Source organism: Corvus cornix, chromosome 3 (assembly GCF_000738735.6).
Source record: "Corvus cornix cornix isolate S_Up_H32 chromosome 3, ASM73873v5, whole genome shotgun sequence".
Classification (NCBI taxonomy): Eukaryota; Metazoa; Chordata; class Aves; order Passeriformes; family Corvidae; genus Corvus; species Corvus cornix.
The window spans coordinates 113945060-113973002 of record NC_047056.1 but is presented as its reverse complement, the minus strand read 5'-3'; the positions used below and the strand labels follow the sequence as shown (position 1 = coordinate 113973002).

General features: G+C 61.2%; 2 protein-coding genes across 2 annotated transcripts; both read right to left on the bottom strand.

Moving 5' to 3' along the window:
• Positions 1-163: 163 nt before the first annotated feature.
• LOC120411706 (tenascin-like) lies at positions 164-1727 on the bottom strand. Its single transcript, XM_039569277.1, has 2 exons — positions 1685-1727; positions 164-1543 (listed from the first exon to the last, which is right to left on the bottom strand). The coding sequence occupies exons 1-2, from the start codon at positions 1701-1703 to the stop codon at positions 450-452; spliced, it is 1113 nt and encodes a 370-aa protein (XP_039425211.1). The 5' UTR covers positions 1704-1727; the 3' UTR covers positions 164-449.
• Positions 167-17249, bottom strand: KIF3C (kinesin family member 3C). The gene is made up of 8 exons (XM_039569276.1): positions 15805-17249; positions 8989-9090; positions 8764-8886; positions 8543-8661; positions 6291-6407; positions 5888-5996; positions 5207-5382; positions 167-4354 (listed from the first exon to the last, which is right to left on the bottom strand). The coding sequence occupies exons 1-8, from the start codon at positions 17215-17217 to the stop codon at positions 4261-4263; spliced, it is 2253 nt and encodes a 750-aa protein (XP_039425210.1). The 5' UTR covers positions 17218-17249; the 3' UTR covers positions 167-4260.
• Between the last annotated feature and the right edge of the window lie 10694 nt (positions 17250-27943).

Here is a 27943-nt window from a genome sequence, read left to right as displayed (position 1 = left end):
TTCCCGGTGTCCTTGTCCCCGAGCTGGAACTGGCTGGGTTTGTCCCAGCGCTCCATCTCGCACGGAACACCAGGACGTGGAGCAATCCCGGCGGGAAGCCGTGCCCCCGTGCCGGCCGCTCCCCGGCTGCGGGGCCGCGCTAAGGAGGCTGCGGAGGCCCTGGCAGTGATGCTCATTCCTTTATTGTGTCGTTGCCATCCTGGAGGGCGCTGGCGCTCCCTGGGCGCTCCCAGCACGGGGTCGAAGCTACATTACAGCACAGTGAGGAGTGTCCGTCCCACCAGGAACGGCCTCTCTCCAGACACTATGTATAATATATATATATTTATATATGTCCTGTATATTCCTATGTATAGAGTGACAAGGATGGGCCACCAGACAGTAAACTTTTGATTTCTAAATAAATCACCAGAGCAACAGGCACGAAAATTTGGTCCTAATCGAGGCCCTCACCTTGTCCATGAACCCGGAACAGACCCGCACCCCCCTCCCCGCGGAAAAACGGCCAAACCTGAACCCCAAAAGAACAGTTCAACAACAACGAAAGGAAGCCCCAGCCCAGCCCCGCGGGCCGCGCCCGGCCCAGCCCCAGTCCCCGAGGAACAGCCCCGGTGCGACACACGGACACCGAACGCCACAGACACACACCGGGGACCAGCGACACCCCGCGTGCTCCCAGCCCTCCCAGTCTGTGCTGGGAAAGCTCCTCGGCAGCGCCGGAGGTGGAGGGAGAGCTCGGGAGGCTCCCGGACGCCGCCGGCGGTGCAAGCGGCACTTGGATGTTGGAAGTGCCTCATCCATCCCCTGCGCTGGGGGCTCCCGCACCCGTCCTGTGCTCTGCTGGAAGGGCTTCCAGAGCATCCCACCGTGACCACCTGCTGGAGCTGGGCCCGGGCCCGTCCCTTGCCATGGCACCGGGACAACCAATGGATGTTGTGGGAAAGCAGCCTGGGGCACAGCCACCCTTCCTGGGCACAGCCACCCTTCCTGGGCACAGGCACCCTTCCCTGGGGCACAGGCACCCTTCCCTGGGGCACAGGCACCCTTCCCTGGGCACAGCCACCTTCCTGGGCACAGGCACCCTTCCCTGGGGCACAGGCACCCTTCCCTGGGCACAGGCACCCTTCCCGGGGCACAGCCACCCTTCCCTGGGGCACAGCCACCCTTCCCGGGGCACAGCCACCCTTCCCTGGGGCACAGCCACCCTTCCCGGGGCACAGCCACCCTTCCCTGGGGCACAGGCACCCTTCCTGGGCACAGGCACCCTTCCCGGGGCACAGGCACCCTTCCCGGGGCACAGGCACCCTTCCCTGGGGCACAGGCACCCTTCCCTGGGCACAGGCACCCTTCCCTGGGCACAGGCACCCTTCCTGGGCACAGCCACCCTTCCCGGGGCACAGCCACCCTTCCCGGGGCACAGCCACCCTTCCCGGGGCACAGCCACCCTTCCCTGGGCACAGCCACCCTCCCCTGGGGCACAGCCACCCTCCCTGGGCACAGGCACCCTTCCTGGGCACAGCCACCCTTCCCGGGGCACAGGCACCCTTCCCTGGGGCACAGGCACCCTTCCCTGGGGCACAGCCACCCTTCCCGGGGCACAGCCACCCTTCCTGGGCACAGCCACCCTTCCCTGGGGCACAGCCACCCTCCCTGGGCACAGCCACCCTTCCCGGGGCACAGGCACCCTTCCCGGGATGCTCCATGGCCTGGGGCAAGCTGGGGGATGAGGACACCCTCAGCTCCTGAGCTGTTTCCCACACCCTGGGTGAGAAAGGAGGCAAGAGAAGGTCACTGCTTCATCACTTTGGGGCTCCATGAGCTGCTGATCCACTGAAGGGGAACTGGGACTGCTAGAAAACAAGGAAGGGAGGAAAACCTATTCCTGCAGGCCCCCCAGGCTTCTCCCCATTCTCAGGCTGTGCTTCCTGACCCTGACTCCCAGACTCTTTCCTGGAAATTAAATAAAGAACCAGCTCTCCCACCCACTGTGTTTCATAGAATCAGGGAATCGCAGTCTGGTTTTGGCTGAAAGGGACTTTAAAGCTCATCCAGTTCCACCCCTGCCACGGGCAGGGACACCTCCCACTGTCCCAGGCTGCTGTAAGCCCTGTCCAGCCTGGCCTTGGATGGTTTCACAGGGCCAGCTCGCTCTGGGGGATGCCCTCGGACAGCCCTGGCTGCTGGGGGTACCTGTGGACAGAGCTCACCCCACACCATGGAAGGAACCCCTCTGTCAATCCTCAAACACCTTCCCCCTGCTCCCTCCTCCCCAGGCTGAGCACAGCCCAGACCTGGCTGCTTCCAGAGGGAGGGAGCTCAGGCCTCAGAGCAAGCTACAGCTTCTCAAGGAGCCTTGGAGCCAGGTGCCAGGCAAGGGGAGAAGGGGACAAATGTTTCGGAGGGAGAGAGGGTGTTATGGGGCACAGATGGGAAAGGGAAGGTGGGGGCAGAGAGCAATGATGGAGAGAGCTCGAGGCAGGACAGCGTTAGAGGGGAAGGGGACAGGATCCCCCGAGGCAGTGCCGGGATGTGTCGGGGAAGGGCAGCAAACGGCCCAGCACAGCCACGCGTGGATGGGACACGGCAGCTGCGGGACCTGCCTGGCTCTGAGCTCGGCACAGCTCCTGGTTCCCTCTGCATGTTCCCATTCCATGCTGGGGCCTCGCTCCCTCACCCCTGTCCTGAGCGCAGGAGCCAGTGAGGGCAGCAGGGCTCAGTCCAACAGCAAAGAACAGCCTGCCCAGAGCAGTCCTGGAGCCTCCTTCCCTGGGGAGATTCCAAACCTATCTGGACACAACCCTGAGTAATGTGCTCCAGGGGACTGGATGAGCTCCAGGGTCGCTTCCAACCTCATCCATTCTGTGAAGGAATTCCCTTTGCTGCCAGAGGACATTCCCCACCTGCAATCCTCCCTGTCCAGCCCTGTGCTGACCCATCTCCTCCCAGGAGAGCCAAGGGTCGCTCCCTCACCCCATAAGGATCTCATCAAACACACGGATGTCCCCACCTCCACCATCCCAGGGACACTGCACCTGCTGGCCTGGCACTGCCAGGACGGGTCTTCAGCAACTTCCCTCCATCCGAAAGCTGCATCCCGCAGGAACACCGAGCACTGTCCCCGTGCCTGTGGCTGCTGGGGCAGGATTCAACCCCCAGAGTCCTCCTGGCTTCCCCCTCTTACCCATCACCTTTTCACATCCAATCCTCCACAACCCACCAGGAAGTTTGTCCCAACCAGGAGGTGACAGAGGTGACCTCTGTGTGCCATTGTCTGGGGACAGCGATGCCATCGCTGCCCTGGGCGTCACCTCCTTGTCCCACATTTCTCCGTTGCCTTTAGCTGCAGGATGGAGCCTCTCTCAGCCCGGAGTTCCGCAGGCAGGGCTGCTCCCAGGCTGAGCGTGTCTTTGGAGGGGCGCTGGAAGGCGGTGGAGGTTCCCTCCTCTTGCTGTTGTCAGGAGGTGCACAAGGTGCACACCCACGCTCAGGGACGGGAGCGAGCCGGGCATCGGGAACCTTGGCAGGGGCTGTCTCCAGAGTATCTCCGGAGCGTGGCACAGGCGGACAAAGCCCTCGGCTTTGGGTGACTTGGTCTGGTGACTCTGCAAGCTCTGTGGCTGGAGCTGGTGCTCCTGGCGTGACAGCCATGCCCAGAGTCAGTGAGGTGTCCCTGCTGCCACCAGTGTTGATGCAGGCTGGGGAGTCCCGCTGGGGGACTGTGACACGGTGCTGCCACCACAAAGTCTCCCAATCCACGCAGAGATCTCCAAATTCCCTGGGATCCAGCAAAGCAAAGCCAGCACTGGGGCCAGGGTGGCCTCAGCTTCTGCCAAAGCCCCTGGAGAGGGGCCCGTGCTGCTCCTGCCTGGATGGAGCAGTGTCCTGGCGGTGTCCCTGTGCCCAGCCCTGTGCCAGGCAGTGCGGGGAGGGCTGGGAGCTGGGCAAACCCGGGGTGGTCAGCACGGTGCCCACTGCCAGCCTGGATGTTCATCAGTCCGAGCGCAAATCCTGCCTCCGCGCGTCACCCACTCCATAAATAAATAGGTTAAATAAATAAAGTGACAGATCCGGATGGGGGGGCAGAGGAAGGGAGAGAGGAAGGGGGGGGGGGAGGGAGGGAGGGGCAGCCGCCCTGGCCCGGGGCCGTTCGTGTCTCGCACAAACACACACAAAGTAGCTGAGGACAAGGACGAGCTGGGGCCGCTGGGCCGGGCCCCCTCGGCCCTCGGGGGCTCAGTCCGGGACGAGGCGTCCAGGCCGTCACTCGTGGGCCGGCAGCGGGGCAGCGCACGGGGAGCTGGAGGCGAGGGACACGTGGGTGGTGGAGGACGGCAGCGACCGCGGCGTCTGGCACCTGGGGACACAGAGACACTCTGGGTTCTGCTGCCCTGCCCTGGCTTCCCACCCTCCCCAAAATCCAGCCGTTTTCCCGGTCATTTGCTGTGCAGGCAGTGTCAAAGGGTGCCCCTTGCTGGGTGGGAGGATACCATGGGTCTGGGATATGGGAATATCATGGAATCATGGAGTGGTTTGGGTTGGAGGGATCTTACAACTCATCCAGTGCCACCCCTGCCATGGGCAGGGACACCTCCCACTGTCCCAGGCTGCTCCCAGCCCCAATGTCCAGCCTGGCCTTGGGCACTGCCAGGGATCCAGGGGCAGCCCCAGCTGCTCTGGGCACCCTGTGCCAGGGCCTGCCCACCCTCCCAGGGAACAATTCCTTCCCAGTATCCCATCCAGCCCTGCCCTCTGGCACTGGGAAGCCATTCCCTGTGTCCTGTCCCTCCATGCCTTGTCCCCAGTCCCTCCCCAGCTCTCCTGGAGCCCCTTCAGGCCCTGCAAGGGGCTCTGAGCTCTCCCTGGATCCTTCTCTTCTCCAGGTGAGCACCCCCAGCTCTCCCAGCCTGGCCCCAGAGCAGAGGGGCTCCAACCCTGGGAGCAGCTCCGGGGCCTCCTCTGGACTCCCTCCAGCAGCTCCATGTCCCTCCTGCGCAGAGCTCTACACGATGCTGTTCCCATAGCACAATGTCAGCAGCATTTCACACTCTGACCATACCCAGCAGCTCACGGCAGATCAGCCCTGGTGGAACGAGGCCTTTCCAGCTCTGCTGCGACTCCTCCGCCTGCCCCAAGCCCCCATTTGGCTCCCACAGAACGTCCCGGCCGTGCCGCAGCCCCCCCGTGTCCCCACCCCCGTGTCACTCACCAGGAGCGGGACTTGCGCACGCGGGAGGCCGCCGGCCGCTCCAGGAGGCTGTCCAGGTGCATCAGCCTCTCCAGGTGCAGCGCCCGCGGGTCCTGCTCGGCCGGGTCCCTGCTGCGCTCGAACTCGAAGATGGCCGGGGGAGACAGGTCCAGCTCCAGGAACATGATGTTCTCAGCCTGGCCAGGGCACAGGGACAGCCAGCACGGAGTCACCGCAGGGAAAGCAGGGACCCGGCTCAGCGACCCACGCTGCCGGGGGAGCCGCTGGCGCGCCGGGGAGGGGATCCTCCCCTGGCTGCACTGGCACAGCCACCCTGGGCTGTGGGCTCAAGGCTCTGCTCCCGCTCTCCCGGCCTTTCCCAGGGCTGAGCAGCCCTGTCCTTTCCAATGGCAGGAGGTGCCGGAGAGCCAGCAGCTCCAGGACTGGAGCTGGGAGGATAAAGCTGGGAGCCTGAATTGGTGTATCCCAGATCCTCGTGAGCTTGTTGACTCCATCTTCTCTGCCGGTGTTATCCGTCCCTCCACCTATCCGCTCACTATCTGCCTTCATCCATCCACCTCTAGCTACCCATTCATACACCTCCATTCACACATCCATCCATCCATCCATCCATCCATCCATCCATCCTGTTTATCCAATGCCTTCCCACCCCCTGGCACACACCAGTGTCCCCTCACGTACCCGGAAGCGGGGGTGGGATCTCCTGGCCATGGCCACCCGGGCATATTGGCTGATGGGCCTTTTGTAGCCCACGGCAGAGGTCGGGCGCCTCTTCATCTGGGAGCTGTTCCTGGAGCACACGGAGCGGGGAATGTGAACCCACAGAGCCGCGTCCCGGCGGGACCGAGGGAGCTGCATCAGTGAGGGAAGGGCGGCCCCTCCCCTGGGCTGGGCTTGGAGGGGATTCCCACCCGTGGGCACCTGCAAGAGTCCCTGGTCCCCCCAGCCCTGGGGCCATTCGTGCGCTGAGGTGGGGACAGGGACAGGGACACAGGGACAGGGACACAGGGACATACCCTGGGGACAGGGACACAGGGATGTACCCTGGGGATAGGGACAGGGACACAGGGACACAGGGACGTACCCTCCAGTGGGAACCAGTGGCTGGAATTTCCACTGGTCCTCGTCGCTGTCGAAGTACAGGCGGTTCATGATCTTGTTCTTCTCCTCGGGAGGGATGAAGTTCTCGATGATCAAGTACCTGAGGGACGGAGCGGGAGCGACGGGGAAGGAGCGGGAGAGGAAGGAGTTAATGTGACAGGAGACAGAAAACAGGTCGGGAAGGGAGAGGAAAGGCAGGAAGAGGAGGAGACAGTTGCAGGGAGAAGAAACATCCAGAGGATGAGAATGTGATGGAAATGGAGAGGTTGAAGCAATAGAGGCAGCCACAGGGAGAGGAGAGGCAGGAGAGGACAGGCATCAGAGAGGAGCCTGGACCACTGGCAGCTCTGGGGCTCCAGGCAGGACCAGGACCCCTTCCCTCCTCTCCTCCCACGTCTGCTCTCTCACTGCCTGACCCGAAAATCAAGGAAAGCTCAAAGATGCTAAGTGGACCCCAGGGGGAATCTTTTTTCCCATGTTTTTCGGAGCAAGTTGAGCAGCTGGCAAAAACTGTTTGGAAGCAACAAGTTGCTTCAGTGAGCTGCAACTCACTGGGTTCCGAACAGTCAGAACCACGTCGGAGGGCAGAAGGGGCAAAGCTGGAGATGGAATTCTGTTTGTAGTGAAACTGTTTCACCCTGAAAATGCTGAAGTGCTTGTAAATATCTGGGGGTGTTAAAGGCACTGAAAGAGAGGAGTGTTTGAAGTGAGAACAAGTCCCCGGGGGCGGTGGAGCAGCAGCTGCAGCTGTGGGAGGCTCCCGGAGGGAAAACTCTGCCCGGCTCTGCCGGTGCCAGGGGAGCTCCAGGGAGCTGGGGTCACCCCGAGTCCCCCAGAGCTGCTGTCCCTCCGAGGACAGTGTGGGGGCCAGAGCAGGTCACCAGGTGCCCTCGGGGCTCACCTGCCCCCGGCCACCACTGCCACCCCCAGGTTCAGCCACAGCCAGGGGTTCTGCTGGAATATTTTCTGGTTTTTCCCCTTTCTCAGCAACTCTTGGACGCCCCCTGTGCTGCTCACCCAGCACACAGGTCCCAGTGGCCACACCTTGTGCCACCACTGACAGCTGGGGAGGGCTCGGCTGTCACCGTCACTGGGAGGGTCAATCCCTCAAGATCTGCGCCCACTCTGAGCCCCCAGCCCTGCTCTGAGCCCCCAGCCCTGCTCTGAGCCCCCCAGCCCTTCTCAGAGCCCCCCAGCCCTGCTCTGAACACCCAGCCCTTCTCAGAGCCCCCCCAGCCCTGCTCTGCAGCCCCCAGCCCTGCTCTGAGCCCCCAAGCCCCTGCTCTGAGCCCCCAAGCCCTGCTCTGACACCCCAGCCTGCTCTGAGCCCCCCAGCCCTGCTCTGACACCCCAGCCCTGCTCTGAGCCCCCAGCCCTGCTCTGACACCCCAGCCCTGCTCTGACACCCCAGCCCTGCTCCTGAGCCCCCCAGCCCTGCTCTGAAGCCCCCCAGCCCTGCTCTGACACCCCAGCCCTGCTCTGAGCCCCCCAGCCCTGCTCTGAACACCCCAGCCCTGCTCTGAACACCCCAGCCCTGCTCTGACACCCAGCCCCCCAGCCCTGCTCTGAGCCCCCAGCCCTGCCTCTGAGCCCCCCAGCCCTGCTCTGACACCCCAGCCCTGCTCTGACACCCCAGCCCTGCTCTGAGCCCCCAGCCCTGCTCTGACACCCCAGCCCTGTCTGACACCCCAGCCCTGCTCTGAGCCCCCCAGCCCTGCTCGAACACCCCAGCCCTGCTCTGACACCCCAGCCCTGCTCTGAGCCCCCCAGCCCTGCTCTGAACACCCCCAGCCCTGCTCTGACACCCCAGCCCTGCTCTGAGCCCCCAGCCCTGCTCTGAGCCCCCAGCCCCTTCTCAGAGCCCCCCAGCCCTGCTCTGACACCCCAGCCCCTGCTCTGAGCCCCCAGCCCTGCTCTGAACACCCCAGCCCTGCTCTGAGCCCCCCCAGCCCTGCTCTGACACCCCAGCCCTGCTCTGAGCCCCCCAGCCCTCTCTGACACCCCAGCCCTGCTCTGAGCCCCCCAGCCCTGCTCTGAGCCCCCCAGCCCTGCTCTGAACACCCCAGCCCTGCTCTGAGCCCCCCAGCCCTGCTCTGAGCACCCCAGCCCTGCTCTGACACCCCAGCCCTGCTTTGTGCACCCCAGCCCTGCTTTGTGCACACCACCTCTGCTCTGCACACCCAGTTCAGGGCCACCTGGGCCCAGGGGAGCCCCAAGCACCTCACAAACACCTACTTGAGCTTCAGCTCCCGTGTCTGCTCGTTCTGGGCCTCCTCCAGGTCCTGGCGCACACGGATGTACTCGTCGTGCTGGTCCTGGATCTCAGCCTTCACGGCCTGGAGCTTGGCGTAGAGCTGGGAGGGGGGAGCAGCACCTCAGCCCTGCCCCGGGGCTGGGGGAGCCCTGGGGAGGGACATCCTCATCCCTGTCCCTGTCCCCAGCTGTCATGCTCTCACCTTCTTGAGCTTCTTGGTTTTGATCTCCACCTCCTGCTGCAGGGACGTGTAGGTCTCCCGCAGCTCCATGGTCTCCTCGTCCCGCAGCAGCATCTCCTGCTGCATCTCGCGCTCCCGGCGTTTCTGCAGCACAGGGGACGGGTTGGAGCCGGCCCAGGGACCGGCCCAGGGACACCCCCGCCACCCCCTGCCCCGGGACACCCCCGTCACCCCCTGCCCCGTTACCTGCTCGGCGATTTCCTGCCGCCTCAGCTCCAGCATCTTCTGCTGCTCGTTGGTGTGGTCCACGATGGTCCTGCCCCCGATGAGCAGCTTGCTCTCCATCGCCTGGGGGGGACAGGGGGGTCACAGCCGGGGGGTCAGAGCCAGGGGGCCAGAACAGCAGGGTCAGAGCAGGGCTCCCCACCCCCACCCACAGGGGTTGCCCCACACCACCTTCACTGGGGGTCACACCCACCCCTGCTCCCTGTCCTCATCCCTGCTCTCAGTGGGGGCGTTCAGTGCTCCTGTGCTTGGTGCGCTGCTGGTGGGGAGGGACGGGGCTGTGCACGATTAGGCTGGATATCGGGAACAATTCCTTCGTGGAAAGGGCTGTCCAGCCCTGGCACAGCTGCCCAGAGCAGGGGTGGAGGCCCCATCCCTGGAGGGATTGAAAAGCCCCGTGGATGTGGCACCTGGGGACAGGGGTCAGTGGTGGCCCTGGCAGTGCTGGGGGATGGTTTGACTCGGTGATCCTTGAAGGGCTTTTCCCACCTAAACAATTCCATGATTCCACAGACACCCAGCAGCCTGGGGCTGGTTCAGCACCACGGGCACAGCAGCAGTGGCTGCAGGGGGTGTGGGTGACGTGTCCCCTCCACGGGGCCGCTGGCTCCGAGCCCAGGCTGCTCCGGGCCCGCTTCCTTCCGCACAGCTGGGATTCCAGGGATGTGCAGCAGCTGCCGGCCTGGCCTCCGCCCCCTCCTTCCCCTGGCACACACACAGAGGCTGTGCACACAGAAATGCACAAATACACACACACACACACATAGAAACACACAAACACACAGAGAGGCTGTGCACATAGAAATGCACAAATACACATACACACACATAGAAACACACAAACACACAGAGAGGCTGTGCACATAGAAATGCACAAATACACACACACACACATAGAAACACACAAACACACACAGAGGCTGTGCACATAGAAATGCACAAATACACATACACACACATAGAAACACACAAACACACACAGAGGCTGTGCACACAGAAATGCACAAATACACACACACACATAGAAACACACAAACACACACAGAGGCTGTGCACACAGAAATGCACAAACACACACACACACATAGAAACACACAAACACACACAGAGGCTGTGCACACAGAAATGCACAAATACACACACACAGAGGCTGTGCACACAGAAATGCACAAATACACACACACACACATAGAAACACACAAACACACACAGAGGCTGTGCACACAGAAATGCACAAATACACATACACACATAGAAACACACAAACACACACAGAGGCTGTGCACACAGAAATGCACAAATACACACACACACACACATAGAAACACACAAACACACACAGAGGCTGTGCACACAGAAATGTACAAACACACACACACACATAGAAACACACAAACACACACAGAGGCTGTGCACACAGAAATGCACAAATACACATACACACACATAGAAACACACAAACACACACAGAGGCTGTGCACACAGAAATGCACAAATACACACACACACATAGAAACACACAAACACACACAGAGGCTGTGCACACAGAAATGCACAAACACACACACACACACATAGAAACACACAAACACACACAGAGGCTGTGCACACAGAAATGCACAAACACACACACACACACACATAGAAACAAACACACACACACAGAGGCTGTGCACACAGAAATGCACAAACACACACACACATAGAAACACACAAACACACACAGAGGCTGTGCACACAGAAATGCACAAATACACATACACACACATAGAAACACACAAACACACACAGAGGCTGTGCACACAGAAATGCACAAACACACACACACACACATAGAAACACACAAACACACACAGAGGCTGTGCACACAGAAATGCACAAACACACACACACACACACATAGAAACAAACACACACACACAGAGGCTGTGCACACAGAAATGCACAAATACACACACACACACACATAGAAACACACAAACACACACAGAGGCTGTGCACACAGAAATGCACAAATACACATACACACACATAGAAACACACAAACACACACAGAGGCTGTGCACACAGAAATGCACAAATACACACACACACACACATAGAAACACACAAACACACACAGAGGCTGTGCACACAGAAATGCACAAATACACACACACACACACATAGAAACACACAAACACACAGAGAGGCTGTGCACACAGAAATGCACAAATACACACACACACACAGGCTGTGCACACAGAAATGCACAAATACACACACAAACACACATAGAAACACACAAACACACACAGAGGCTGTGCACACAGAAATGCACAAATACACACACACACACATAGAAACAAACACACACACACAGAGGCTGTGCACACAGAAATGCACAAACACACACACACACACACATAGAAACACACAAACACACACAGAGGCTGTGCACACAGAAATGCACAAATACACACACACACACATAGAAACAAACACACACACACAGAGGCTGTGCACACAGAAATGCACAAACACACACACACACACACATAGAAACACACAAACACACACAGAGGCTGTGCACACAGAAATGCACAAACACACACACAAACACACATAGAAACACACAAACACACACAGAGGCTGTGCACACAGAAATGCACAAATACACACACACATAGAAACACACAAACACACACAGAGGCTGTGCACACAGAAATGCACAAATACACACACAAACACACATAGAAACAAACACACACACACAGAGGCTGTGCACACAGAAATGCACAAACACACACACACAGAGGCTGTGCACACAGAAATGCACAAACACACACACACACACATAGAAACACACAAACACACACACAGGCTGTGCACACAGAAATGCACAAATACACACACACACACACATAGAAACACACAAACACACACACAGGCTGTGCACACAGACACAAATACACAGGCTGTGCATACACAAACACACACACACACACACGTGCAGGACGTGTGCACACACACAAACACACACAGGGAGCACATCCCGTGCCAGGCTGAACGCGTTCACTCCCATGGGTGCGTGTCGGAGCACCGGGTGTCTGTGCACACGGGTGAGGGGCTGAGCACACCATGTCTGGGTGTGTGTGTCTGTGCAGGGCCTGCAGCCCTGCTCCCGTGTCAGGGTGTCCGTGGGGCACCAGTGGCAGGGGACGAGCAGGGGGACAGCCTGTGCCCCCCACGGCTGCGCCTCAGGGGGGTCAGCAGGGACAGACCCAGATGTCCCCAGGACACCGCACACGGCTTGGGAAATCAATCTCCCAGACACACAGACAGCTCGGCCACCATCTCGGAAATGTCCCCTCTGCCACCAGCACGTGGCCACCCTCACACACTGGTGTCTGCCCTGGGGGTCCCTCTGGCTGCCCCAGATCCAGGGGCCCTGCTCCTCACAGGGCCTGGCCCCCAGCACTGCCATGGCCATGGCCCTGAGGGGCAGAGGGGCCACCAGGCCCTCCAAGGGTGGTGCCAGCACTGGGGGGGCACACATGGTCATGGTGCTGCTGTCACATGTCCCTGGGTAGGGGTCTCCATGGGGGTGCTGTGCCACGGATACCATGGAGATTTTTTGCCTTTTCTTTTATACCCCTGTTATACCTTTTTACAACTTCTGTATTCCTAGTGCTTTTTGCCTACGTTCTTGCACTTGTTTGTTAAGCTAAGAGACTAAACATTTTAGAAGCTTCGTAGCTGGGGATCAGTGTGCCCCAGACCCCAAGGTCCTCTCCAGAACACATTCTGTAAACCAAGATAGAACCATCCAGGAGAAGGCTCCTTGGGGAGGGGGGCTCACTCCAGCCTCTCATTGGGGAATCTTTGACAGATCTGCTAATTAGTAACACCTATAATGTTATACCCGATCTTTTGGGGCATATTCAGCGGGGTGCATTTCAGTGCATATGACCTGGACGTGTGCACCTAAGGATCCTTAAAATAAATACCAAGGTAAAATCCCTTTTCCCCTTCTAACCATGTTTGACTCTTGATTTTAAGACCAGGAAAAGGCATCACCACCAGCACCAAGTGGGGGGCTCTGGCAAACCAGTGACCCCTGTCCCCATCGACAGCTGCCTGGGGCAAGGCTCTATTTCCATGATTTCCCCCCCATTTTTCCCCTTCCAGCTGCAGGGGGCACATTGTGAGTTCTGGGGGAATGCAGGCAGCCCCCAGCACCCAGGGGACACCCCCACAACTGTGCCAGCAACTCCCACCTTCCCCACCCTGTGAGACCCCCACAGCCATTCAGTGCTGTGGGTGCCCAGCCTCCAATGGGTGCCCCATCCAGCCCCATGGCCCTGGGGATTGCTCCTTCCTCCCTTCGGATGGGTGTCCCAGGCTGGGTGTTCTGCTGGGGGCTGAGACCCCCAAGGGCAGCCCCCCCACCCAACCCTGTGCCATCCCCTGCCAGGGCTGGGGTCACCCCTTCTCCTCCAAACCCAGTTCTTGGTCCCAGTCGCTCCCCTTGGCGCTGAGTGTCCCCTGGGGACCCCGCTGGGGTGCAGGGTGGGGACCAGTGGGTGCTGGGACGATGGTCCCACTGCCATCCCCTCCCACAGAGCTCCCCCCTGCAGACACCATCCCCACTGGATTAAGAGGTTTCTCAGTGCTGCTGCTTTCTCCCTGCCAGGGCATTTATTCCCTCTAACGAAGAGACTCCCAATCTCCTTTAGCACTAAGCCTCTCCCAGGAACTCATTTCCTGCACCCAAAGAACTTCCCAGCACTTTCCCTCCCGCTGACCGAGGTCTCAGCCCCCGGAACAGCTGCTGGATGCAGCCACACCCCGTGCCCAGCTCCCCTGTGGCACAGCCCCTCTGCCTGGGCACACATCTGGGCACCCAGGAGCACATCTGGGTGCCCAAATTCACATCTGCCAGGGCAGGCTGCCCCCACCTCTCTGAGCTCGATGTCCCACACGTCCCAGCCGGGTGGCAGAGGCAGAGCCCACACCCCCGAGGGTGACAGCAAGACAGGGTGCAGTGTGTCACCCGTGGGTGTGGGGGGCACCCCGTGTCCCCCTGTCACCTCGGCTGCCTTTGCCATGGTCACTGTGGAGCCACTGGCTCCTTGCCTGGCCCCACTGTGTGGCAAAGCTGCCCATGAGCACTGTCAGGCCACCCAGTGTCCCCCGCAGTGTGCCCCGGGCAGTGCCCACTGGGGTGAGTGTCACAGCAGGCTGTGCCCCTCTGTCGCTGGCACAGGGGGGATATTTGCTCACCGAGATGACACCTCTGTGCTGTCACTGTGCTGGACCCCCCCAGCCAGAGGGTCCCTGTGTGTGGAGTGGCTTCGAAGGCCACCAGAAGGGACATGGTGTCATCTCGCCTCCGGCCCTGCCTTGTTACTCAGCAGTTCCAGGACACACAGTGGCCCTGAGCCAGCCCTGCTGTGTCAGACAGGGAGACTGTGCTGGACAGCTGCCAGCCCAGCCTGCACCCCAGAGCCTGCACCCCACTGCGATGGGGGGACGGCTGCAGGGACCCCTGTGCCAGGCATCCTGCTCTGCCAGGACACCCGTCACGGGACACCCATCACGGGACACCCGCTGTGCCAGCCAGCAGCCCACGGCTCTGCCCCAGTGGCACGTCCCAGTGGGATCCCACGGTCTCTGTGCAGGCATCCAGGCGTGGCCACGCATCTCTGGCCATGATCACATGTCCCTGGGCATGGCCACATGTCCCTGGGGCTGCAACAAACACGACCCTGGCCACGGAAGAGGGTCTGGACCCCTGCTCAGCCCTGGCACCCCGGGCATGTCCCCCCCAGAGGGGTCCCTGCTTGGGCTCCAGCCCAGTCACTGCATCCGGGCCGGCGCGGTGCCAGGGGGGCTGTGCCGTGGGGGCTGTGCTGTGGGGGCTGTGCCGAGCCTGACGCTGAGGATCAGGGTGCTGGGGCTCCCTCCCCACTGCTGGGACTGTGGTCCTGGCCCCATGGCCACCACGGGCAGGTGGGAGGGGTCAGGACCCCCCAGCTCAGCAGGGACAGGCGCAGGGCTGGGGCAGGGGGAGGTGCGGCCCCAGACCCCCGGCACAGCTGGCACTGCCGTGGCCCCTCTCACCTTCAGCACCAAAGCCCTGAGCATCCCTGAACCAGCAGCGCTGCCCCCACCCACCCTGCTCTGGCTCGGGGTGCCGGGAAGGATTTGGGGTGGGGAGGGGGATGGGGGTCCCTGCAGAGCTGCCAGGCCCCACCATGAGCTCACAGCCCTGCCCATCCCCACAGCGCCCAGCGGGAGCCAGGGGCTGGACAGAACGGGGGGGCAGGTGGGGGCAGGTGCCCCGTGTCGCCAGCCCCAGCCCTGGGCTCGCTGCCGAGGCCACCGGGGACGAATCTGCAGCATCACTCCCGTCACTCTCCCTTCCCACACAAGCTGCTTTGTTGTGCCGAGGGGGACGAGCTGAGCGCAGCAAACTCGTGCCACCAGTGACCCAACGCCCCATGACCCTTCCCTCCCACCCCTGCAGCTCTCACACAGGTCCCCCACGCAGTGTCCCCACACAGGTCCGTGCCTGAGGGCCAGCCCAGCCCCAGCCCAGCCCCACACCGGAGCCTGGGGCTGCCCTTGGGGACCCTGCCTGGATACCGTGCTTGGGAGGGCCCCCACGCCTGTGCATGTGGGTGGGCACCTCCCCCAGACTCCCTGCTTGGGATCCATTCCCACACCACATGAGGGGCTGGGGGAACAGCAGGTCCCCTGACCCCACTCGTGACCATGTGTGGCAACACAAACCTTGTACTTGATGGCCAGCAGCTCCGTGGCCTCCTGCTCCTTCCGCAGGTCCTCTATCATCTTCTCCTTCTCCTGGAGCAGCTTCTGCTTCTCCTCGCTCACCAGGCTGTGGTCATCCTGGATAGCGGCTTTCTCCTCTTCCAGCCTCTCCTTCTGCTCCTTCAAGTAATTCTCCATGTTCTTCTCCAGGCCATCCTCATTCTCGTCCTCCCCTTCATTGTCCACGGTGCCCTCTCCATCCATCGCTTTCTTCCTCCGGCTGCTCCTTCTCCTCTTCTTCCCCAGCATCCCACGTTTCTCCAGCTGGGCTTTCAGCCGGACTATCTCCTCCTGAAACTCCCGCAGCAAGGTGTCCTTGGGGTCCTCGTTCACCCGGGGCTTGTTCTTGATGTTCTTGGCCCTGTTTGCGAACCTGAGGGTGGAGAGGCTCTCGTCGTAGCTGTGGGAGGCCGGGCCCAAGGTGGCCACCATGATTGTCTTGGCGTTGCCCCCGAGGGAGTCCTGCAGCAGGCGGGTGAGCTTGGAGTCCCGGTAGGGGATGTGCGTGCTCCGGCCGTCCACCAGGGCCGAGATGACATTGCCCAGGGCTGAGAGGGAGAGGTTGATCTTGGAGGCTTCCTTGGGGCGCTCTCCGTGGGCCCCCATTTTGTTTTGGCGCTCGCTGCCGGCCAGGTCCACGAGGTTGAGCTTGCCCACGCGGATGTGCTCCTCACCGTCCGGCCCCGTCTCACTGCACTCGATGGTGATGAGGAAGATGGCGTGGGAGCGCGAGCTGTGCTCGTTCATGTTGGTGCTGCCCACGGAGCGCGTCTGGCTGCCCAGGTTCATCACATGTTCGATCTCCTTGACGTTCTTGGTCACGAAGGAGGAGAGGTCCTTGATGTACACCCCGGTCTCGGGGTTCTCCTTCAGCTCCAGCTTCTTGCTCTGGTCCTTGGCAAGGAGGTCCCTGATCTCCTCCTGGTAGATCTCCAGGTACGAGGCCCTCACCAGGTACTGCTGGTTCTGTGAGCGGGAGATGTGGGTGAAGATGTGCTCGAAGGCGCTGGGGATGATGCCGCGCTTCTCCGGCTCCGCCCAGGCGCCCTGCATGGTGTAGGTCTTGCCGGTGCCGGTCTGGCCATAGGCGAAGACGGTGCCATTGAAGCCCTGCAGCACCGAGTCAATGAGCGGCCGCACCGTCTCATCGTAGAGGTCGGCCTGCTTGGAGCTGGCGTCGTACACGGCGTCGAAGGTGAAGGTCTTGGGCAGCTCCCCGGGGGCGGCGCGGGGGTTGCGGATGCTCACCTGGCCCAGCTTCACGTCCAGCTCCAGGACGCGCTCGTATCCCGCCGCCTCCTCCCGCCGGCTCATGGGCCGGCACCGGGCCACCACCCGGAGCGCCTCGCAGCCGCTGCGGGGCTTACCGGCCATGGCGGCGGCGGGCGGGGCCGGCGGCGCAGCGGGGCTGGGGGGCTCAGCCGCGCCGCCCCCGCGGCATCCCCGGGGCCGAGGCCGGGGCCGGGGCCGGGGCCGGGGCCGGGGCGGAGCGGGCGCGGCCGGGGCGGGGGGCGCGGGCGGCCGGGGCGCGGCGGGGCGGCCCCGCCGGGCGCTCGCTCATGGCAGCGCGGCCGCTGCGCCCCGCCCGGTGCGGGGATGGGGCGGGCGGGGCGGGCCGGGGCGGGGCGCGGCCGCGCCGCGATTGGTGCGCGCTCCCGCCCGCGCCCGCGCCCCTGGGCGCGCTCCCGCAGCCGCGCTCCCGCAGCCGCGCCCCCGCAGCCGCAGCCGGGAGCGCCGCCGGCCCCCCCCCCCCCGGGCACGCCGGGAGCTGTAGTGCGGCCTTTGTGCTGCGCCCGGGCTTGGGATGCGGGATGCAGGACTGGGGTGTGGAATGAAGGATGCAGGACTGGGATGCTGCACTGGAATGCAGAACCGGCATATGGGGTTGGGATGTGGGATGAAGGATGCAGCATTGGAATGCGGGATTAGGTCGTAGGATGAAGGAGACAGGTCTGCCAGGCAGGGCTGGGATGCAGGATTAGGATACAGGATACAGAATGCAGGATTGGAATATGAGGTAACAAATGCAGGAATGGGATGCAGGATGCAGGACTGAGATATGGGATGACGGACTGAGATATGGGATGAAGGATACAGGACTGGGATGTAGGACAAAGGATTGGAATGTAGGACTGGGGTACTGCACTGGAATGCAGGATTGGGATGTGGGATGAAGGATGCAGTACTGGGGTCCAGTGCTGGGATGCTGCACTGGAATGCAGGATGAAGGATTCCAGATGAAGGATTTAGGATGAAGGATGCAGGTCTGGGATGTGGGATACGGGATGTGGGTTGCAGAATGCAGGAGGCAGGATTTGTATGCATGATGAGAGTACTTTTGTGGAATGCAGGACATGGGATGCAGGATGCAGGACTGGGATGTGGGACGCAGGGTGCAGGGTCCATGATGGGGGATCCAGGATGTGGGATTGGGATGCAGGACAGAGGCAGGAGAGGCAGGAGAAGCAGGCGATGCCCAGTCCCAGCACTATGACAGGGACAGAGCCCTTTCCTTGGATCTGTCAGCCAGCACAGGGAAAACCTCCCATCCCATCCCATCCCATCCCATCCCATCCCATCCCATCCCCGTGGGGCCAGGGCAGGGTCACCCCGTGGTGTCTGGGGGTCCCTGGGCTGCCCCCACTCTGTGTCCCCTTGCAGCCAGGCATGGCTGGTGCATCCCTGCACTGCCCAGCGGGAATAATCCCGGCGCTTTAGGGGGCTGCGGGGGGAGATTAAACATTCTTGTGGTTAATCGAGTCTGAGCAGCCGCCCGTCCCTTCCCCGGAACCAGAGATTATCCCATAATTAATTAATTAGGGTATTTGCTGCCATACACAGGCCTGCCTGGTGCTACCCGAGTCCTCCGGCTCCAGGAGGAGCTTCCAGGCGGGGACAGTCCCCTCCCCAAAGGCACAGCCCCAGCCGTGGAGGGGGACCAGGGGACAAAGGAGGGTGTGAGGGAGGAAAGTGGGAGGGAGATGCAGCAGGAATGGAGGGGAGATGGAATTGGGATGGGGGAACAATGGAGGGGGCAAGCGGAGAATGGAGAAGATGATCAGGAGGGTGAAGGGGGAGGGAGGGGGATGGAAGCTCCAGGGGAGGCTTCAGCGTGAGGGAGGTGGGGTGGGAGGGGGATGCAGCGGTGATGGAAGGAGGGATGGAGGGGGGGTGGCGGGGGGATGGCAGGGAGGATGCAGGGGGATGGAGGAGGGATGGAGTTGATGGGGAGGGTGACAGAAATGGAGGGGGCAATAGAGGAGGATGGAGGAGGGATGGAGGGGGCAATGGGGCGTGGAGTCGAGGGGGTGGAGGGATGGAGGGACAATGGAGGGGATGGAGAGTGTTATGGAGAGGGATGAAGGGAGTGATGGGGAGATGGAGGATGTAGAGAATGGGATGGGGGGGCAATAGGGGCTCTGGAGGGGATCACTGATGGGGCCACCTTGCCTTGCCTGCCCTTTCCCGGGGCGGGATCCACCCGCAGGGCGCTGCAGCTGGGCCCTGTCAGGGGCACAGCCATGGGGTGGGGACAGCCCCCCATGGCACAGCACGGACCTCATGGTGCTGTTCCCACTGCGGCCCCACATCCTGGCTCCCCCCCAAGGCCTGTGCCGTGTGCAGGGACCTGGGTGCTGCCTGGCTCTGCCTGTGGCACTGTCCCTGTGTCCCCAAGGATGGGTTCAGGGGCACCATAGCCCTGCTCCCCCGGCAGCCCCTGTCTGTGGTGGCCCAGCCCCAAATCCCCTCCAGGACCAGGCTGTGGGGACAGGCAGGTGGGTGACACACAGGAACAGGAGGATATTTAGGCAGGGCATGAGATATGGCAAAGGGACAGAGGGGACAGGTAGGGACAGTGTGATGGGTAAGGACAGCATGACATGTCAGGTAGGGTGACCTGTAGGGACACGGTGACATAGGGAGGATGAGGTGACATGTGTGGGCAGGATGACACGTAGGGACGCAGTGCCAGGAAGGGCAGGGTGCCAGGTAGGGCAGGGTGACACATGAGGACAGTCCCTTGCCCGCAGGTGTCAGCACAGGACCAGAGTGCGCTGGTGGTGGCCAGTGGCCTCTGGCCTCGGGACTGACCCTTGGGACTGTCCCTGGGGCAGTGGGATTGAGGGGACAGTGAACCCTCATTGTGGCCATCCTGGGCCAGCCCTGGGGTGCCTGGGCAGGGAGACTATGGGGCAACCACTCCACAGAAGCCCCCAAAGCATCCAGGGCAGAGCCCTGAGCCCCCTCTGTGTATGGGGGGGGCATGGCATGTGTATGGTGTCTACGGTGTGTATGGGGACATGGTGTCTGTGGAGGGTCCTGGTGGCATGGCTGGTGACATTCCCATGGCACATGGGAACTGAGCACCTGCAGGATTGCAGGGTCCTCAGCCAGGGGTGACACTGGGCTGGCTGGGGCAGGGGACATGGTCCGGGTGCCACACAGGGTGGGATGACGTTTGGGGCCTGCATCTGTCCCAGTGTGTTGCAGAGTGTTGCAGGGTTGGGGGGGTCCCGGTTCCTATGACCTTGGCTTTCCTCTTCCTCCCCATCATGGGTTCCCACATCCTACAGCCACCCTGGGACATCCCAGCTGTCCCCTGGGCATTCTGGCTGCTGCCAGGACAACACAGATACCCCTGAGAGTACCCAGCCCCTGGAAATCTGTTTGGCTTTGGCTACTGCAGCCCCCCTGTGGCACTGTAACCAACACTGGGACACCATGACCACTTTTGAGACACTACTGCCAGACCTGGGCCACCAAGGGTATCCCTGGAGCAGCACAGTCACCTCTGGGACACTGCTGCCATCCCTGGGTACTGTGGCCCCCCCGATTCCCAGCTCTTGCAGGTGACTGGGGAGATCTGAGGGGGCTGTGGCCCCATGTACCCCATAGCCACCGGGACGCTCAACACCCTTGGCTGGCAGTGGCGGTGGCATGAGACCTTGGGACCTGCTTCCCACGGTCTGTCCCAGCCTCTTGGCATTCCCTGGCTGCCTGGGCCGGGCAGCAGCACCAGCCAGAGCCAGGCAGATGTGGGAGGGAAGGGACGCCTATAGTGCCAGTGCTGGGGTGGTGCTCTCCCACCCGTGGGACCCTCTCCCACCTCCTTCAGCACCGCCATCCCTGCGGCATTCCTGGCTCTCTGCCAGGGCCATGCAAAGGGGAAAGGCTGCCAGGGACAGGCAGGACCTGCCCCACGTGCCCCCGTGCAGCAGCTCCCCCTGAGCCACCGACAGCCCTGCTCCCCTTGGGGCAGAGGGTGCTCAGCCCCCGGCTGCACCTGGTGTGGGACTGTGGGACTTGGGACTGTGGGACTGTGGGACTGGGGACTGGGGACTGTGGGACTGGGGACCAGCTCCCCCCTCCCAAACCCTGCTCTGAGGTTGTCTCGGAGCTGCTCTCACTGCGGCCTCAACTCAGGGCCAGGTGCAGTCCCCCATTCCCAGGTCCTGGTGCCATTCCCAGCTCGCTGCCGTTGCCCAGCCCTGGAGCACTTTCACTTCGTCTAAGCCAAGGTCGTAACAGGAACACTCCCTGGCTGCCAAAATCTTCTTACCTTCGCTGTCACCAGGAAATAGTGCTGGAGCTCACAAACTTCCTCTGGGCAGCGTCCTGCCTCTGTTGCCAGGGTCACAGGAGGCACCAACATTCCCAGGGAGGAGCTCTTCCCTCTGTGGATGCTGCTGTGGGGACGGATGGAAGCACACAGGTTGGGAACAGGGAAATGAGCCTCCATGTTGGCAGTGTTGGGTTGACATTCCTTAGGCTTTGCCTTGGTGTTTGGCCAACTGGCAGTGGTGTTGGCTGGAGCAGCCCTGGAGAAAAGCCTGTCCTCCCTGGTGGGAAAAGGACCCATCCCAGTGTGATGTTCTCAGCTCAGGTTGCAGCTCAGAGGGTGGATCCTCTCATTTTCCCCCACAGATGGCCCTTCACCCTCTCACTCTCTTGGCTTCTACAGGTGGGAAGGGATGCTGAGGGTCCAGCAGCATTTGGCTGCTTTCCTTCAAAACCAGCTTGCCAGCATTCCCGGAGATCCACTGGGTTGATTTCCCATTTCCCTCCTCTGTGGCAGTTCTGCGGTTCAGCTCAGCTGTTTGTGGCACTCCTCATCCTCCCCACGCTCCTGGCTTCCCTCCTGCCGTCCCCATCTCCATGTGCCAGATTGCTGGTGGGGGAGCTTGGGAAGCAGCAGGGCCTCAGGCTCCAGCCACCCTTTTGGGCTGAGATCAGAGGTTTTGTGGTTTTTTGGACTGTGAACTGAGCAGGGACTGCCCAGGTACAGCACAGGAGGGCTGGGAAAGGGGAGCTCCCACAGCCACATGGGAAGGCAGGAAGGGAATTGCTCCAGTGCAAGATTCACCCCATATCCACAGTGGGGGAGCTGGAGGGGCCAGCACAGCTCGCACTAAGCCCGGATTTCAGATGGATCAGTTTGCCGGCAGCTGACTCCTCTATAATTAGATGGCAGCAGTGGAATAGGAGCCAGCTCGGGGCACAGAGGTCCAACATCTCCCCATCCACAGGCATGGCATTCCACATGACCCCCGGGTGCTTAAACAGCCGGAGGAGGGGTGAGCTGACCAACACGAGGAATGAAAGCTGCTGTGAAGTGCTGCCTCTCCTGCAGGCCCTCAGGCTGCCCCCGAGGAGAAGATGTGGCCCCAGAGGATGAGTCCCGCTGGGATGCGGGCTGGATGCCTTAGCAGCATCTTGTCCCACTTCACCACTCACCAGCCACACTGCGGGGGCTGGAAGGAGCTGCAGCCCTGCCTGGCTTCGGGAGCTGCAGGCTGGGAGCCCACACGTGCCCAGTGCCCCTGGTCTGCGGCTTCTGAGCCGTGTCCCGGCTCCTGTGTGACCTGGGGAACTCTGTGTCTGCTTGCTGAGGTCCCGCAGCTCCAGGCTGTGCCCCACCATCCCTCTTCCCACTTCTGCCATCATCTCACACGGGAGTTGAGAGGGGGGGGGAAGGGACGGCTGGCAGTTACGTGGGAGGCTCCAGGCTTTTACCTTGGATCGTGGTTTCCAACAGATGTGGAGTGAGCAATGTCTGTAAGGCAGCAGCTCAGCATCGCTGCTCCCAGATTAAAGGATTCAATAATCTGCTGGCAAGATGTAATTGAAAAAGGCAGAGCTCTGGCTGTGCAGCCCTCAGCTGATGCACCAGGGCATTCCCACGCTCCTGAGATCCCTCCAAACCTTCCGGCAAGCACAGTAATCCCCAGTGTGTGTGGGGCAGGCCCTGTTCTCCACGGATCCAGGGACTAACGCTTCACCTTCCTTCGTAGGTAACGATTGATTTATCAGTAACGAGCTGCCAGGGAGCTTTTCACTCAGTACCTCGAGCTGCTCCAGAAAGAATAAGGAATTGAAAGTGGCACTGCCTCCGTGCCAGGTACATGTGGGTGCGGCACATGGGCACAGGGGTTAGTGGTGGCCTTGGCAGTGCTGGGGCAACTGTTGGATTTGATGTTCTCGGAGGACTTTTCCAACATCAATCATTCTGCAATCCCGTCATTCCAGGTACGTGGTGTGCTTCTGGGCACTGGGGGGAGCAGAGCTGCCCTTGCTGGAGGTCAAAGCCTCGTTCAGCAGCAGTGGGGATCCCTCAGTCACCGCTCCTCAGTCCCTTGTTCCATTCCTGCTCCACTCCCTGATTCCCAACTGCAGGAAACAGGGCCGTGACTGGCTCTGCAAAGCACTGACAACAATGCTGGGCTTCTTCCCCCACTGGACAGCGCGGGACCAGGACCCAGCACAAGCAAGTGATGCCACGGCCGCAGGGCAGGGATTTTTGGCTGCAGACACAGGGGCTGAAGCTTCGGAGAGGGAAGGCTGTCCTGGAAGGGCACGGGAAGACCGAGGTCCTCAGGCATTACAGCTGGGAAGGAGCCCCTGCAAGTGCACAGCCGAGGTGTGTCCTGGGCAGGGAGCTCCTGGATGCATCCAGACACGCTGGCAGAGCCCGGCTGAGTGCCCTGCGCTGGCACCGCCGCGCCCGAGGCCAAGCTGAGGTGACTGTGCAGAAATCAGAGATGTGTCTGGCCCACAGAGCTGCTGCCAAAGGCACTGGGCTCCGTGTGCCCTTTGTGTCCTCTCTGTCACCTGGAAGTGCTGAGTCCTCCTCCCAAGGGGCTGGCTGGAACAGAAACCAGGGGGAAGTCCCCATTTCAGGAACATGGAGCTGCCTTTCTTGTTCCCCTCACACGCTCTCGGTCCATCTGCCTGGGAGACAGGTGGGGGAAGGAGGTGAGATCCAAGGTGGTGAGAGCCTGACCCCGCTGGCAGCAGGGCAGGAGCTGCTCCAAACACCATCCTGTCCTGCCACTGCCCAAACAGCGTTACCAGGAGCCGCTCGCTGTGGCTGTGTGGGCCAGCTGGAGGCCTGGTCAGACCCAACACCATATTTGCAAAGAGAAAATCTGTGTGGGGGACCCTTCGTGCTGTGCTGTCATTTCCTCTGCTGAGGAACTCAGCTTTCTGACAAAGCTTATTTCTTACATTGGGCTTTCCTGGGGCATCTCAAAAAACTCACCAGAGCTGGGAAAGGGGCTCAGGCTGGAGCAAAGGAGGCTCCGGGGGGACCTTGTGGCTCTGCACAAGTCCCTGACAGGAGGGGGCAGCCGGGGGGTCGGGCTCTGCTCGCAGGGAACAGGGACAGGAGGAGAGGGAACGGCCTCAGGCTGGGCCAGGGCAGGCTCAGGGTGGACAGCAGCAGGAATTTCTGCATGGAAAGGGTGCTCAGGCCTTGGCAGGGGCTGCCCAGGGAGGTTTGGAGTGCCCATCCCTGGAGGTGTCCAAGGAAGGGCTGGATGTGCTCTGGGCACTCAGCGCTCTGGGCTGGGGACAAGGTGGGCATCGGGCACAGGTTGGCCCTGATGATCCTGAAGGTCTTTTCCAACCTGAAGGATTCTGTGATTCTGTGCATTTATTTGAGTTCTCCTACCCTGATGATGACATCAGGAAAAAAAAACCTCACTGGAGGGGTGGCTGGAGTTCAGAGCTCCTGCTCTGGTGTCTGGGGTGCTTGGAGCAGGGAGCATGCCGTGGCCACCCCTGCTAAGAGGACAATGTTGTATGGCAGCAGGTGGAGCAAATTCAACACCTTTTCTGTTCCTCCTCAGACTGCACCTGAGCATCTGGGGCTGTTCAACAGCTCCCTTGGGGCTCTTGTCCTTACACAAGTTTTGGGTTCCAGGCACTCCCGAAGTGGTGGGAGCTGGAGGTGTCCACGGGCTGGGAGGGTCTGTGCTCCATAGGAGCTCATCCTTCAAGGTGAGCAACCAGGAGTGCTGGTCCCAGAATTCCTCAGATGGCCTGCCCTGTGCCCATGCCCGGCAGCAGAGCCCCCAGCCCTGCCTTGGCTGGGGGAGGAGCTGCAGAACACAGAGCCACTTGTTCCCAGTGGCTGCGGGGTGACAAAGGCTCTTCCATCCCGGCGGCACCACGGGCTGGGCCCTGCTCTGAGGCTGAGAGTGAGTAAGCAGCAAGCCCTGTGTGTCACGCTCGGCTCAGCCAACCTCCCCAGGCCCAGCTCCTGTTGCACAATGGCTGGTGAATCACAGCTCTGTCCCACGGGAGAGCCGGAGGGCACCCGTCTCCAGCGTGGTGTTGCAATTCCCGCTGCTCAGCTGTCCCTGCAAAGCCCAGGAAGAGGCTGCCAGGTCCTGCTGGCTCTCCCTTTATACCTCATTCCTCCTAATTTGGTAATTTCTCCTCCTCACAGATCAGAGTCCTCTGGGGATCAGGACAGAAGATCCTGGGAAGGATGTGGTGGGGAGAGCTGTGAGAGCTGTTCCACCTCTGCCTGGACATCTCCAAATTTTCCAGTCCTGCAGCGATGGTCTCCTGACTGAGCCACCAAGACCAAAGGTGTCTGTCTCCTTGGTCAGGCATCTCCTGAGGGACTGCTTCCCTCATGGGATGACATTGGACAACTTAACACAGGGGCCAGCCTTACACAACAGACAGAGAACACTTTTCCAACCTCAGGGATTCTGTGATTCTGTGTGGTACCACTTCCTCTCTAGGATCCTAAAGATAACCTTTCTTGAAGTGTTGAAGTCCATGAGCAAGCTCTCTAGGACAAAAGGTTCTTGTCAACAGGGGTGCAAACACCCAGTGCTGGCAGACCTTCCAGGAGTGCCTGGGAGCCACTGGCCCGTGGGTCCCAGCCGGGATCCGGGGCAGTGCCTGTGCCACGGAGCTCTCCACGGACACTGGAGCTTTCCCCTTGTATCTGCTCAGTTGCAGAGGAAGTGTTTGTGCAGCGCCCTTACACTGCTCCAGCAAAGGGCTAAAAATAAACCTGCACTGTGAGGCCGCAGACTCCTGCGTGTGCTGTGTCAGCTCGGGAGCAGAGGTGCTGCCGGGGCTCAGGGTGCTGGGGACAGAGGCTGGGACCCCACTGCCAGTGGGGACAGCTGGGAAGCCAAAACACCCAATAGAGACGGCTCTGTGGTCAGAGCTGTGCCTTGGGAGGGACACGACTTACAGGAAATCTTTCCACAGAATCCTTGAGGCTGGAAAAATCCCTCCCAGCCCAACCTGTGCCTGATGCCCACCTTGTCCCCAGCCCAGAGCACTGAGTGCCATGCCCAGGGTTCCTCGGACACCTCCAGGGATGGGCACTCCAAACCTCCCTGGGCAGCCCCTGCCAAGGCCTGAGCACCCTTTCCATGCAGAAATTCCTGCTGCTGTCCACCCTGAGCCTGCCCTGGCCCAGCCTGAGGCCGTTCCCTCTCCTCCTGTCCCTGTTCCCTGCGAGCAGAGCCCGACCCCCCCGGCTGCCCCCTCCTGTCAGGGACTTGTGCAGAGCCACAAGGTCCCCCCGGAGCCTCCTTTGCTCCAGCCTGAGCCCCTTTCCCAGCTCCCTCAGCCGCTCCTGCTGCTCCAGCCCCTTCCCAGCTCCGTTCCCTGCCCTGGACACGCTCCAGCCCCTCAGGGTCTCTCCTGTCAGGAGGGGCCCAGAGCTGCCCCCAGCACTGGAGGTGCCCCAGCAGTGCCAGCACAGGGGACGGGCACTGCCCTGGCCCTGCTGCCAGCCCAGAGCTGGCACAGCCCCGGGGCCAGTGGCCTCTTGTCCCCCTGGGCACCCCTGGGCTCGTGTCCAGCCACTGGCACCCCCAGGGCCTTTACCAGCTTTGCAGCCCCTCTGTCCCCAGATGAGTTAACTCATCCTGCAGTGGGAAATTACTGATGGCAGGACACTTAATTATGACAGCAAATTGCAGTTGGCAGTGTGGTGGGTCACACCAAAGGACAGCTCAGGATCCAATGTGAGAGGAGCATTGGGTCTGTGTGAAACCTGTGATGGGGCATCTCCAGCAATTCCAGTGGCTTTAGTGGTGATTCCACAGCTTGGCTCTTGCAAGAAAGTTTGCTCCGCTGTGTGGGAAGAGCAGGAGGTGTGAGGGAATTCCCCATGTCCAGGTTGCCACAAGCTCCATTGCAAACACACCAGGTGCAGGAGGTCCTTGGGCTCCTTGTGCTGCATCAGAGCCTGAGCCATCCCCTCCAGTTCATCCTGGGAATGCTGGTGGATGAGAGGCTGGGCAGGACCTGGATGTGTGTGCTGGCACCTAGAAATCACCCAGTCCTGGGCTGATCCCCCAGTGTGGGCAGCAGGGAAGGGGGAATTCTGCCCCTCTGCCCCTGTGCTCAGGTGAGACCCCACCTGCAGAGCTGCCCCAGCCCCGGGGCCAGCAGCACAAGGACGTGGAGCTGCTGCAGAGAGCCCAGAGGAGGCCCCGGAGCTGCTCCAGGGCTGGAGCCCCTCTGCTCTGGAGCCAGGCTGGGAGAGCTGGGGGTGCTCACCTGGAGAAGAGAAGGATCCAGGGAGAGCTCAGAGCCCCTTGCAGGGCCTGAAGGGGCTCCAGGAGAGCTGGAGAGGGACTGGGGACAAGGCATGGAGGGACAGGACACAGGGAATGGCTTCCCACTGCCAGAGGGATATTGGGAAGGAATTTTTGGCTGTGAGGGCTGATGCCATGAAGATTTTTTGCCTTTTCTTTTATACCCCTGTTATACCTTTTTACAACTTCTGTATTCTTAGTGCTTTTTGCCTACATTCTTGGACTTGTTTGTCAAGCTCAGA